The sequence below is a fragment of the Sinocyclocheilus grahami genome, unplaced genomic scaffold, assembly GCF_001515645.1.
Source record: "Sinocyclocheilus grahami isolate Dianchi unplaced genomic scaffold, SAMN03320097.WGS_v1.1 scaffold48.1, whole genome shotgun sequence".
In the NCBI taxonomy this organism is placed as follows: Eukaryota; Metazoa; Chordata; class Actinopteri; order Cypriniformes; family Cyprinidae; genus Sinocyclocheilus; species Sinocyclocheilus grahami.
The window spans coordinates 3,288,499-3,303,025 of NW_015505227.1; the positions used below are offsets into that span (position 1 = coordinate 3,288,499).

Here is a 14,527-nt window from a genome sequence, read left to right on the forward strand (position 1 = left end):
TATAAACGCTCAGAAATGTCAGAGGTAGAAAAAAAAAAAAAAAAAAAACACTCCGCAACGAGGGTATGGTAGGCACTGATTAAATAGTCATGATAATGATAAGCACCTGTGCAGATAATCAGTCTCAGGCATGGGGTGATGGGAAATGAAGTCCTTAAGAACAGTTAGTACTCCGGTGAAGGTTCCCTCTGGTGGTGATCGGAGGGAGCCACAGAGGCTTGATTTGTGACAGATGTCATCATCAGTGCGCACTTCCACAGTACATTCAGCATCTGCCTCACATTCACAATCTCAACCATATTCTCAAAACTATCGTTTTCAATTACTTCATATTCAATATTTTGATCACTGGCAGTTTATTCACCACATCCAGCATCAAATGGCAGTGACATTTATATTTCATTGCATATAGTAATTGCTCTGCAGTAAAGCCAGTTCAAGTTTTGCTGATGATATTCGTTTGTTTTATGCCTGCGGCAGTTATGAGTGAAACGTCATGTCACATCATCATTGTGTATCAAACAGTGCCACCTTGAGGAAAAAAAGATGCATTGCACAAATTGAGTCCTCAGATATGTAAATATAGTCGCGCAGGAAAAAATACTTACACATTTACATACCTCGGGTCTGTAGCTCTATCCACTTTTTACAAAAAATTTATCAGAAAACAGGCATTCTTTTACATTTTACTATTTTTTTCTTGTTATATTGTTTATAATGAATAGATTGAGGAATACTAAGAAAGTTGATGTCTACCTTTAAAAAATGAAGGAGGGAGAGGGTAGAGGATGATGTCCCGGGTCGCTAAAGCCCCGAGGTATGCATTTAAGGGTTAAACTGATAGCCCTAGTTATAATCAATGAATCTCTCTACACTGCACAATGAAACTTGGTAACACTTTATTTTACTGTGTCCCTGTTACACGTTAGATGTACTTACTATTACAATAAGAATAAATTATGCATTATTACATGCAAGTAAACCTAAGCCAAATCCTATCCCTAACCATATAGTAATTACATGTAGTTAATTAATATTACTCCGTAATTTAATAATTACACTGTAACAAGGACACCTTAAAATAAAGTGTAACCTGAAACTTTTATTTACATCGCATCTGCACTTTGTTTGTTATGAGATGATTGAGTGCACAGAACTGCAATGAATAAAAAAAGTAGTTTTTGACTAGTCGTGATCTCACCATGGCTGCCTTCAGGAGGCAACCAACTCCATTTAAAATAAATCAGCTTTTATTAGGGGCCATTCACACAGAACATGTTTTTGTGTTGAAAAATGGGAGGTGTGAGCACTGAAATGGCAAAACTGTGCGGCCGTCTTTTTTTAGCATATTTTGATTTGAGTTTTGATTTGACAACAGTCAAAGACATCCATCTAACACAAGTTTAGCTACGTTTAAAAAAAATAGAAAAAGATTGCAGTGGAATGCAAAAAAACATTCTGTCTGAACGGTCCCTTCAGAGTACTGATATGTCTTGAGTATTAATTTCTACATTATTTGCACATACATCATTTATAAAAAAAATTTTTTGGGAAGTATGTTATTGTTATCTAAGAGATGTCATGACAACTTTCTGAGAGTTTAGCATGGTAATATACATGACAGTGTTAATGTGTTTGGTCTTGGCGGAAAAGATCTGCTACACTGCTGCTGCGGCAGAGCAAGTACCGAGACTTGCTACGACCAATACATCCACAGACATGCTACTGTGAGCATGTAAGAAATACTACTGCTGCACATATAATATATATACTGTATAACATAACTCCCATATATAACACACATGAAATTACCCCGTAGTGGATCTATACAGGTGGAGCTGGGGAAGATAGAGGGTTTCTGAAACTGCTACAGCAAACACTAGCCAAGTATTTGAATGTTGAGCAGCAAGCTCATTGGCTGCTGATGTGAAAAGAAACCAACCAGCTGGGCTGTGTGAATAATGATGTGATTACATCAGATTGAGTTAGAAGCTATCAGGCTATCTAGAGTTTCATGACAAAACTTTGTATTTATTTTTTAAATAAGGGAAAACTTACTGCATCATGTATGTACGTATTAATTTTTTAAGCTTTCTTGTTCTTTCTCCCTATCTCGTTTTTTTGTTATCAGTAAGAACAAGCATGGCTGTGACACCTGCCGTTGTAAGAAATGCCCTGAACTGCTATGTGACAAGTCCTGTCCAATGGGCTTCCAGCACGATGAGTTGGGCTGTCTGATTTGTCAGTGTAGAGGTAAGTCACTGTTTTGCCTTTTATAGACCTTGTGATTTTGTATTATCTAGTTTAACTACAGCATGACTGTTACATTTCTCATTGATAGTTCCAAATTAGAAATCTAATTTAAAAAAATGTATGCCTGTAAATGCACATCTTTTGAATTATATGTTTAAGCACCAATTTAGAAATATTTTGAATTAGCTTTTATTTTAGTATTTATATCAGTTTACATTTTACTAATTTTGGGATGTGCTTTTGTCTGTCTTTTTTTCTATTTAACTTTGGCTATTCAGAGAATTTTATTTTTATTTCAGTTATAGTTTTAGTAATTTTAGTACTTCAGTTTCTAAGTTTTTGATCTTATTTTTTATTTCAGCTTTATTTCAGTTAACAAAAAAATATTTAAGCTAAAACATTTTGTATTTTTAACTACAACAACATTGTAATGAACTGTATAAATGTATTCTGATTAATATAATTAAGAATTGCAATTATTTATTGCAGATTGGTGGCTTTTATCATATACTGTTGTGGCAATTTTACAAACACAATAAGATAATATAGGCCATGCGTTTTTTTAGAAAAATGAACACCCCTTACCCAAGGTAAAATCACTGCAGCTTTATTTCTTTATTGCTTTAATACATAAGCGAAATCTGTTTAAATGCCCTTGAAGTTGACAGCTAACACGGATCAAAGACTTTTCTCCCATTTAAAAAATGTAAAATCAAATCAAATATTGTAAGTAATTTATATTTAAAAATCTAAGTAATATAACTCAAAAGCTCTTTTTTTCATGTCCAGATGTGATCTAGTGCTACGTTGGCCCCATACAGCTGAATCGATATGCTGAGGTGTTATTCCTTTCATTTCCAAGTGTGAGCCATGTGCACCAAGAGAACTGCTGGGCCTCCAATTCAGGAGACCAGGGTCTGCAGCATGACTCATCCCCCCCTCCCTATATTTTCCATTTATTTTGAGGGCCACCTGTTGTATATACAAAAGCCGGGCCCACAGTTACTCACAGCTCTCCATTATTTATACGACTCTTGTGTTCTCGTTTGATTCATCTTCAATAATGAAGCTGGCACGTGAAATATTCACAAGCTCGGTTCGTTTAATGAGACGAGAGTGCAAGGAAAAATACCCTTTTTTAATCTCCCTCGTGTTGAATTTTTGAAAGCGTGCATCCTCCACATATCACCCAGACAGGATTTTAATCAATGTGAAATGGTTCTGTGATATTGACTGGGGCCTGGCTGGAGCCCTGCCGCTGTTATGGAGAGGCAGTGAGAGGTGACGCTCTTGGCAGATAGAATGAGATTTGAGAATGTTTTGTGCTCTGGGGTTTGGGGCGTGCGAGGCATCACTTGCATATTTTGTCATTTCATGCTGTCTGTGGTGCAGCCGGTGAAAATGTTTCACTGAAGAGGTCAAATGTCTGGAATATAAATGTAAAAATGATTCAGGCAATCCTCTGGCTTTCCCGTTTCACTATTAATATGCCAAAGAATCCATCCGGACCAGACTATATAAACACATTTTTACGCTGTGTCTAAAATAAAAATGAGTTTGATCATTTCAAATTGTGGTCTGCTTTTACCACAAAGCAGTTGTTCTCTTGTTTTGTTTGAGAGTCTGACTTAAGTGTTTGCAGCGTTTGGGTTAAATGTCAACTAAATTTCAATGGTTTTATGTTCTCAGTCTTCAAATAATGTTTATCCTCATTACAAGTGAACTTGTATTTGTATAGGTTGTATTTGTATAGGTATAAATGCATGCAAAGTCAAAACATGCTTTAGTTTTCTCAAAATATGCATTTAATACCACCTCATTTTCCACTGATTCTCAAACAATTAGTTCGAAGCCGTTTTAAGATTCAGTCTCTCTAAACCCCTCCTTTCCGTGAGCCTACTCTGCTCTGATTGGTCAGAAGGCCCATTCTGTTGTGATTAGTCTACTGCATACAGCGTGTCGGAAATTATATGCCAATTGCCATAGTTCCATATTTTGAGTGCTCAATAGAAAATACAAATATCTACTATTTATCATACTTACAGGTTGTGATTCAATGGAGCCAGCTGCTCCAAATAAACTGGGTACTAAGCCATCTTTCAAGAGTGAGGGTTTTTGTGAATTAGAGAGGCAGTCGTCAGTAAAATGGCAGGAACACAATAAAGACTGGGGTTGTACTGCTGTGGTACAGTGGAAGAAATGAATTTTAACCACTGATTCTTTGAAAACAAAATGAATTTACTTTCACAGCGTGGAACACAGTGTCTTCTCGGCATGACGGACAAGCTACAGTGTTTGAGGGCGGTTCAAGTTGCTGCATAGAACATAGGCGGGCATTATGCAAATGTATTACCCCGTGATATGTAGCTGTTACGGAAGTGGGATTCGAATTACTGATGACTGGTTTAGGCTGTTCAGAGTTGATGCTTTCAGCTCTCTGTTTTCAGTTGATGTGTTTATTGTTCATTCATTGGTTTCTCTGTGCAGATCAGAGCTCGTCGTCTGTGGCTCCAGCAGTGAAACTGGGCTCCTGCATGTCTATGGATGGCCGCAGGCACGAGAACGGGCAGAGCTGGCATGACGGATGCAGGGACTGTTACTGCCATGCTGGGAGAGAAATGTGTGCCCTTATTTCTTGCCCAGTCCCCCCCTGTGATAACCCCACCATCCGACCTGGCCACTGCTGCCCCACCTGTCCAGGTGAGCCAAAACTGCAACATACTTACATTACAATCTCCGTTGATACTTCAGGATGGATTTTACATGTTAAAATATATATTATCTCTTTCAGAAGAGTCCAGTTCCCATAAGCCGGAGCTGAGCGAGGTGTCCGTGTGTTTGGCTCCAGGTGGAGAGTACTTTGTGGAGGGAGAGACGTGGAACATTGACTCCTGCACTCAGTGCACCTGCCACAGTGGCCGTGTGCTCTGTGAGACGGAAGTGTGCCCACCCCTGCTCTGCCACAATCCAATCAGAACGCAGGATTCCTGCTGCCCTCACTGTCCAGGTGTGCTGTCAACGAAAGCCTTAATGTTTGAAAAGCATTGACAAGCCTGCTCTAACTTACCAAAACTTTAGTTTAGAAGCACGTTGCGAAAATGTCATGGAGAAGCCAAAGTGGCTGTGATATTTGGATCTTGTAGGAGTACAGTCAAGGGAGGCAGAAAAAACATAATTTGTTAAAAGATTCATTATTGTAAGGACTTTTAGAGCATAGAGGCGTGAGACACCTTCAACGGGAGAAAAGTTAACAAAATGTGAACGTGCATAATGCATGTGTTTGGTGGAAATTATGAATACTGCATGGGCGCAGGAGTACATGATTAACAGTCTGAGCCGAAAGGATGACAGAGGAATAGAATGGATGCACATTTCAGAGAATGTTTCTATAACTATAACTATGCTCTTTAAAATGTTCTCAACGCCGGTGAACTCATTTTTTGGCTTTCTAAATGAAAGCGAGAAATGTAGATTTGTTTTTCAAGATTGGATTGTTTGAGTTGCTATGAATATTTATGTTTTGAGTCATTTGTGTTTTAGTCAAAGTATGTTGACATTCCGTTCTTTAGTTACAAGAGAAACTACTCAATACTTTTTCACTCTCACTATAACATGGAGCAAATACAGCCCCAGAGAAATATGGTGCACTTATTAGCAAATTTCAAAGCTTGAATTCAAAGACATAGTGTCACATGCTTAATTGAAGACTATTAGAAATCCGTTGACTGTCAGTTTCATTTTAGCTTGTAAACTGGATCTCACTGAAGTCAACATCAAAACTGTTTACTTCTTTAATACGTTTCTGGTCTTATTGTGAAGGATCTAAGGCTTTAAAGAATAAAAGTCTTTATAGTTTTGTCATTAAACTCTAGATAGCGCAGGCTGATGGATTGTTAATGCTAACTAATGATATTCACAGCGTTAAGGCTGGAATACACTACATGACTTTTTAAATCTGAACAGATTTTTAAGACACTAGGCATCACACACTTACCGACTTTTTCAGTGACAGAGGAAAACTGGACATCATACACTGCATGACTGAGTATGATACACTAGCAGACTTTAAAGTCGTGCCGATCACAACAAACTCACGCAGAAACGTATGCCTTGTTTCTAGGAAACGATTGACAAATAAAAACAATGTGTTCTAAAATCGGCTGAAAACATGTTTTCATCGCGATTTCTTTGATCAATTTTGCGATTTTAATCGCGATTTTGACACACACAGACATGCTTTACAGTCATAAATGCATTCAGTGTGAATTTGAAACATATTTCCAAAAGAAAACCAATTAGAGCTTTATCAAGAAGCTGTAACATGTCTCTAGAACAGACATAAGGCAAAATAATCACCAAGTAAATGTGTAACAAAATGTCTAGAATAGACATATGGCAGGAAAAAAATTTAAAAATCCCGTGTCCAGGGATTTTTTTTTGCCATGCATTGGTCATAGAGTTTTTGTGGCGTTGCCTCGGATGTTGAACTAGATTTGTTGCGCCAAGTTCACACGTACTCCATCTGCAGTTAGTATACAGTATGTGTATGAGGTGCAGAAGCAGCACAGACTCATTTTGCTTTTGCACAGGACGCGTTTGCAGTCCACTCCTGATCCACGGCTGTTTACCACAAACACAACATTTATCCATTATTTTGATTTCAAATCCAAACGTTGTTTCTGAAAATGCTTTTTCAGCATTGTGATTCTCTTTTATCACAGTACAGTAACACACTCTTTCATAGACATATTCACGTTTAAACTCAATAAATATAACTTTGTTTAACTACCACCACGAGTGCCATCTATTATTGCATTGTTTATCTAAAAGTGCACTTTTCCTTGTTTTAAATGTAGCCAAAAATCCATGTGTTGACTGTGAAACAGTAGACTTTAATTGTATGCATTTATGGTGTAATTACTAAATTTCCGTGTCAATCCCTGTTAATTTTTACCGCGAATAATACGCTGTCACTTTAATTCAGCGCATGCAGCACAGCAGAAATAGACTCCATGCGGAAACGATCGCAGCATGACTGCTACAGACGCACTGCTCCTGGAGCGCACTGCCGGACCGCAATCGCATGCAGTGTGAACGCTCTGATCCGTTAACATGGGCGCGGACAAAATACACACCACATACGGGGTGTGTCAACCTGGCATTACGTTTGTATGCCCGCCCGGTCTGTTCTGTTCTCGTGCTCCATTTAGGTGCGCTGCATTCTGATTGGTTCAGATAGCATACTGCAGGAGGTTGCAGAAAATCGTGCTGTAAAGCGATTTAGAAATCGCGCATGCTCAAATCTCGATTTTATGACAATTTTGATTAATCGCACAGCCCTAGTCTGAAGCTAAAAAATCTGAGTCTGTGACCATCGTACACAATGCGATTTTCTATGGAATCTGTCAACTCAAGTTTGCAGACTGGCTTTGACTTTCGGCAACTAGCGTCGACTTCTCCAGACTGTAAATCGGTGGAAAATCAGGGCAAAAATCGTGTAGTGTATTCCAGGCTTTAAACTTCTTGGCACAAGCTGATTGGTTCATGTTGCATATGCAGCCAATGAGCTTGCTGCTTTACATTTACAGTGGGGCAAATAAGTATTTGATACACTGCTGATTTTTCAAGTTTTCCCACTTACAAAGAATGGAGAGATCTGTAATTTTCATCGTAGGTACACCTCAACTGTGAGAGACAGAATCAAAAAAAAAAAAATACTTATTTCATGCAATAAAATGGAAATTAATTATTAAAAAATCATACAATGTTATTTTCTGGATTTTTTTTTTCCGGTCTCTCACAGTTGAGGTGTACCTACGATGAAAATTACAGATCTCTCCATTCTTTGTAAGTGGGAAAACTTGAAAAATCGGCAGTGTATCAAATATTTATTTGCCCCACTGTAAATAGTTGGTTAGCATTCACTAGAGCATTTCGCAGCACGCTTTAGAGTTTCTCTGAAACCCACCCCCTTCCCCAGCTCCACCTGCTGCTACGGGTTATTTTATATGCTATTTGTGCAGCAGCAGTATGTCTTAAATACTCAAAACACTGTATCACCATATGTATTGGCAGTAGCATGTTCCTGTACTTGCTTTGCAGCAACAGCAATAATCTACAACAACAGCAATAACCAACAGCAGCAATTTAGCAGCGTAGCACATCTATTCCGCCAAGATCAAATGAACATGAACATTGTCATCCGTTACCATGCTAAAATCTTCAGAGAGTTGTCATGATAGAAATCCTTTTATATATATCCCTTGTTTCAGATGATCCCGTCACCCCTCAGACGCCCAGTAACGACAGCATGCCCAGCTACTGCAGGAATGAAGATGGTGATATTTTCTTGGCCGCTGAGTCCTGGAAGCCCAACGTCTGCTCCAGTTGCGTGTGTCTAGACGGAGCCATCAGCTGCTTCTCTGAGTCCTGCCCACCAGTCAACTGCGCACGGCCTGTGCTCAGGAAGGGCCAGTGTTGCCCATACTGTCTAGGTACGTAAATCTGTGCACAGTTGAAGATCGTATTGCCCCAGATCAGACAGCCAAGTTAAGTTGCCTTCTGATCATATGTGGGTGTTAATGACATGGCTATGACCGAGTGTCTCTCCCACCTTTTCACCAGATGCCACGCCGAGGGCCGTGTGTCATTTCAACGGGAAGACGTACATGGACGAGGAGCGATGGGACATTGACAGCTGCACTCACTGCTACTGCCTGCAAGGCCAGACACTCTGCTCGACTGTCAGCTGTCCTGTCTTACCCTGCCATCAGCCGGTCACCGTGGAGGGCAGCTGCTGCCCCATGTGTCCAGGTCAGGATTTATGTGCTGTGTGTTCACATAGAGATTAGATCAGATGAGTAGAACAGAATGAGAGACAGTGAATCTGCATGGCAAATACAAAACAGATATGCTACACAGAGCCCCGTAAAGTATTTAGAGCATTAAATGTTCAAAACAAAAAGTTTCTTTCCATGGTTAAAATATTTAACCAGTTGGCATCACAAACAATGTACAACCTTTATCAGAACTAGTGTCAATTTTCTTAGCCATCAAATGTGTTTAAGTGAAACATTTAGCTTTTTGTAAAATATTTAGCAATTTGAAAATTGTGTTTGTGATGTCTTTAATTTAAATCCAAATACTTTTTGGATCTTTATTTATGTTAGACTGCTATTTTAAGCAGACACTGAACTCCAAATGTCCAAATGAGCTTAAAAAACAACATATGATATGAATGATTATAAAACAAATATTAGATGAAAAACTTAAATGGAAAATAAGACATTTGGCCTTGACAACTAACTGAAATAAGTGCTAGAATGAATAAAAAATTTATAATACTTAAATAAATAATACTTAAATAATAGGAATCTGTCAAATTAGTAATAATTATCAGTATTATTAGTTAAATAATAATATAATTATTATAATACATATTTATAATAATTTATCATTTTACTGTATTTGTAGTAAATAAATCATTATAATTTTTAGAAACATTATAGTTTTATATAAGATCTTGTTTCATGTAAAAGTTAAAATGAATTCAAAATAATAATAAAATTGTAGGTTTGTTTTTGTAAAATTTTTAAATAAAATGAAGCATAGAAATTACTTTGTCTGGATTTTTTGTTTTTAAACAGTTTTATTTCTCTGCTGATGTAATCAAGGGCACAGGGGTGGGGAACATAAGCTTGACCAATAAAAGCCATTTTCACCCCCCAATTAAATCCTGATGGATAAAATCATTTAATTTTCCATTTAATTCTAATGTACAGCCCACTACTGGAGTTAAATTCTGCTTTATTTGCAATCTGGTTTGCATTTAATCGAAGTGGATGGAAAAGTAGCTATAGACTATTTCACAATGACTAAAATAAATGGCAGTATCACTGATCCAAGTACCCTGCAGTTTTGCTCTCTGTAGTTCTGTCACACGTCTCTCTCTCTCTTTTTCATGCTCTCTCTTTATCTCGTTGTCTCTCTCTCTGTCTGTCTCTCATAAAGCAGTGTTTACTTAGAACCTTCTCTCTAATTGAATGGGTCTTTCATCTAAATACGGACTCGTTGAGATTAATCATTTAAAGGGATTAAGTCGAAGCCGGACAGAGGCTAAATTAGCTCTCTTTGCATTTGGGAGATAATGTCATTGATCACGACCCACTTTATTGCTGTGTCACTTGGCTATGGATCAATGAGGAGGTTGAGAGTGGTGTCGTGTGCACTCTGGGTAATCACTCACCCTTTGTTTCTTTCCCACTCAAAGACGCAGCTCTGAAGATGAGCTTTTAATTAGCCTGCGGCCCGCAATTTCACGCTGACCTGAATCTTGTTTGTTCTGAGTGGGCACTTCTCAACTCCTCTTAATGTAGTTACGATTTGTATTATGTGCTTTGGTGTGTGTTTTTCTGTAACACGTTGTTCTTCTCTTTGTTTCTTTCTTTGTGTCCCCGTGTCTCTGATATTTTAATTACAGAAAGTTACGCTCCCACAAATGTGCCCATCGAGAAGACGGACCAACGAGGAGACAAGCAGAGACATCAACCAGCCTGGCCAACTCATAGCGAAAATAATATTATGCCACAGTTCAGAGGTCTGTACCAGAGTGCGGGACGATATATAGACAACAAGTCTTTGTTGGGCTGTCTTAGTTTAATGCACAAAATAAGACACAGCACAACCAGTGTAGTCTGATTCATAAGCAAATGACTTATGAGCCAATTCTTTAAATGAAGTAGTCAAAAAGTCCAATGCATAATGCAGAGTGAATGCTTATTGAATTCTTAGCATTGCCACAAGGGATGCTATAGCGAGCTTTAGCAAAAACTGTCTTCTTCTACAATCGGTATTCTGGTTTAGGACAACTAAGCTGCATCCAAATTTGCATACTCTCTAGTAGGTACTACAGTTGGTTTGAAACTTACTTCAACCTTTAAAAACTATGTTCTGTATAGCATGAATAAGGGTAGTATGAATGAAATTTGGAAGTATTACATCCACCATGTTGTTACTGTCATGTGACCTATTAGTGTCAGTTGTATCGCTTACCTGCCATTCACAAATCCACTCCCTTGGTTTCATGGGATAGTAAATCATCTATCGAATGCACACTCCAGAATCTTGGTGGAAGTAGTAGGTCATCTGGGTACTTTTCGTCGACTCGTTTTTCAACCACTGGTTTTTCGAATACTATGAATTCGGAAATACTACAACATACAGTTTTTTTGCATGCTATACTGTATAGTATGGAAGTAAGAATAATTCAGACAGCACAAATCTCATGGAAGAGCAACATTTTGAAGAGAATTCATTTGAGAAGTTACTTAGCCTAGTTAAGCTATTTTAAGATACCAACTTGCAAACTTAGGCTCCGTCCACACGGAGACGCGTTTAGCTGTATACGCATACATTTTGTATCGTATAGGTGTTTCGTCCACACGGATCCGGCGTTTTGGGAGAATGAAACCGATATTTTTTTAAACCAGGTCCCAGAGTGGATAAATCTGAAAACGCCGCCCTTGCGTTTTCGTGTGGACAGCGAATCCGTATATTTTCTGAAACGATGACGTCATCAGCCCAAGTCTCGCCCCTAGTCAGACACCACTACGTCATGTAACAGCAACAAAAACATGAACAAACACTGAACGGTTGTCTTTTTATTAACTAACATTAACACAGATTAATAAATGTATTGTTCCATGTTCGTTTGTATACCGCGCGCAAGGTTTATGCGCATAGTCTAAGTCTTCTTCTCCATTTTTAGTGTAACTCTGTGGCAGAATTACAGCGCCACATACTGGTCTGGCATGTATACTACATCGTTTTGTGGTTTCGTGTGGACGCAGATATTTCTTGACACGTAAACAAACAAAATCGGATAGGGAAAGCTCTGGCTTCGTGTGGACATAGCCTTAAGATAGCATGTTTATAGCTAACTATGATTTCTCCTGATTTCATTCCGTTGAACAATTTCATGCGCTTATGTTAGTGAATAAGCGAGAAAATTCTAAATTATATTTATTTTTTATGATTATTCTAACTTTAAGTAATTTTAATCAAACTGCACTTTCACAAAGCTGGCTGTTTGTTTCTTTTTTTTTTTTTCCTGTTAGCAATCTGTACTTTCTTCTTGATTTTCCATGTGTTGCTTTTGTTAAGGCTGATGTGAGTGGGTTGTCTGTCTGTCAAGTCTCTGGCATTTGCCTTAATTGCTGACATGGATGTCTGACATTACCTGCTTTTACAATCAAGACCAATTTGCATTTCACATGGCATGATTCAATTCTGAATTGTTCTACATTGCCCCAGTGAGTCACTGCTCAATGAGTCACGGCTATCAGGTGCAAAATGTGCCAACAGGTGTGTTGTGGATTGTTCCAGGTGACTTTGGAAGTCTGCAGATGCCCTACCTAGATGGCAAGACACCTTTGCCCCGTGAGGATGCTGGTCTGCGCTGGGCCTGGGTGGCACTGCCCATCCTAATGATGATGCTTACTATCGCCGCCCTGCTGTTGGTCAACCAGCGTAAGCAGTGGATCCCTGTGCCTTGCTACCGCACACCCAATAAGGTACCTGCCTATATGTCCCAGTTTGCTACATGGATACTAGGGGTGGGCGATATAATGGGAGACACGATTAATCGGTAGAAATTTGCTAACCGATAGAGATTATGCACTATTGTCTCTGTCAAGGTTACAAACTCACGTGTGGTTGCTGTGCTACGTGGTCACAAAAACTTATCGTTTGCATGCATTTTTAAGCATTGCAAACGATAAGAGATTTTTATGCCCTTGAAACGCAATCAGTAGCGAAAGAAAACTCATTTCGCTATATGCAAGCGCTGTCAGAGAGGTGCACACAAGTTAAGACAATGCTCATAGAGCGTGGGGGTATTGAACGGAGATATTTTGCCAAAATGCCCATCTTTGCAAGTATCCTCGTAAACTGTAATTTAGGTCTTAAGTGAAAGCAATTGAAAAGAAAAACACGTGTAACAGTATATTGGATCCGGGCAGCTCTTACAGTGACAGCGGTCTAAAATCCCTGCCATCTGTCATTCATGTTAATCAAACAACAAAAGAAAGAAAATCTCTCACTGCTCTTGACTAAATCACTTTTGTAACTTTAATAAGAGGAAATATACAGTATATATTTAATTTACACAGTGAATAATATGCAGTGTTTTTATACATACAGTGTTTTATACATTTTATACAGTGTTTTTGTCCTATTGCTTTTGATTAGTTTCTTATTTTTATTTTATCGCTGACTGTTTACTTGTCTTTAGTGAGCTGTATTAGTTTTTTGTAATATTGAAAGTGGTGACAAGAATTCTGATATTTATTTTTGATATCATAAAGACCTTCTTTAAAGCAAAAAATAACTATATATATATATATATATATTAGGGGTGGAACGGTACACAGACCGTTCCAGTCACGGTTCGGTACTTACCTCGGCTCGGGGGTCACGGTTCGATACGATTTCTGTACAACAGGGGAAAAATCTAATCTACTATGCTCGGTTTCTTTTCATTTATTTTGAACAGACATTAGTACAAATTACAATTTTTTTCCACCTAGATGTGAAAATACTAAATATTACTACATTATGTTATATATATAAAATCTGCAGGACATATATACATACAAGGAATAAATTCTTGAAATATATTTGATTTAGTTTACAGATAAAACAGGGGGAAAAAACAGTGCGACACGTAACGTAGCCTATATACGCTGAGTTTCAGTTCATTTTTGTGACGGGCTTAATTTGTTCACAGAAAGCGACATCCTATTCGTTTTCTTTATTTTACAAAAGCACAATGTTTTGTTTTCATTGTGAGTGTACACAAATCAAAGCAGACCTTTATACAGTGATGCATTATTAATAAGACAATAAGTGTTTAAAGTTTATTCTGCTGGTATAAGGAAACAGTTGAAGTGATCGCGCCGACGCACACACACACACACACACACACACACACACAAAACACATCAGTACCAATTGCTAACTTGACAGCGCAGTTGGTACTTTATCAAAATAAAAATACAGTGAACCAAACATCAGCGCGTCCAAACATCGTTGGAACGCGACTTTAGTACAAAGCCTATAATTTACATAATAAATAATAGTTACATTGCAAATATGGAAATATTATAGAATATTTGGATTTGTGCCGAATGAGAGAGGTAGGATACACGAGCACAAAGCTCCATTTGAGCTCCAAACAGTTGAGTGCCCAAGCCTTTAAAGTATACAGTGCTGCTAA

General features: G+C 38.2%; 1 protein-coding gene across 1 annotated transcript in view; it reads left to right on the top strand.

Moving 5' to 3' along the window:
- LOC107582940 (cysteine-rich motor neuron 1 protein) overlaps window positions 1–14,527 on the top strand; it is a 134,971-nt gene that overhangs the window by 117,487 nt on the left and 2,957 nt on the right. The window contains exons 10-16 of the mRNA XM_016268965.1: window positions 2,132–2,253; window positions 4,741–4,953; window positions 5,045–5,260; window positions 8,526–8,747; window positions 8,878–9,066; window positions 10,733–10,849; window positions 12,637–12,824. Of these exons, the coding sequence (XP_016124451.1) occupies window positions 2,132–2,253; window positions 4,741–4,953; window positions 5,045–5,260; window positions 8,526–8,747; window positions 8,878–9,066; window positions 10,733–10,849; window positions 12,637–12,824 (1,267 nt within the window). The remainder of the gene's footprint in view (window positions 1–2,131; window positions 2,254–4,740; window positions 4,954–5,044; window positions 5,261–8,525; window positions 8,748–8,877; window positions 9,067–10,732; window positions 10,850–12,636; window positions 12,825–14,527) is intronic.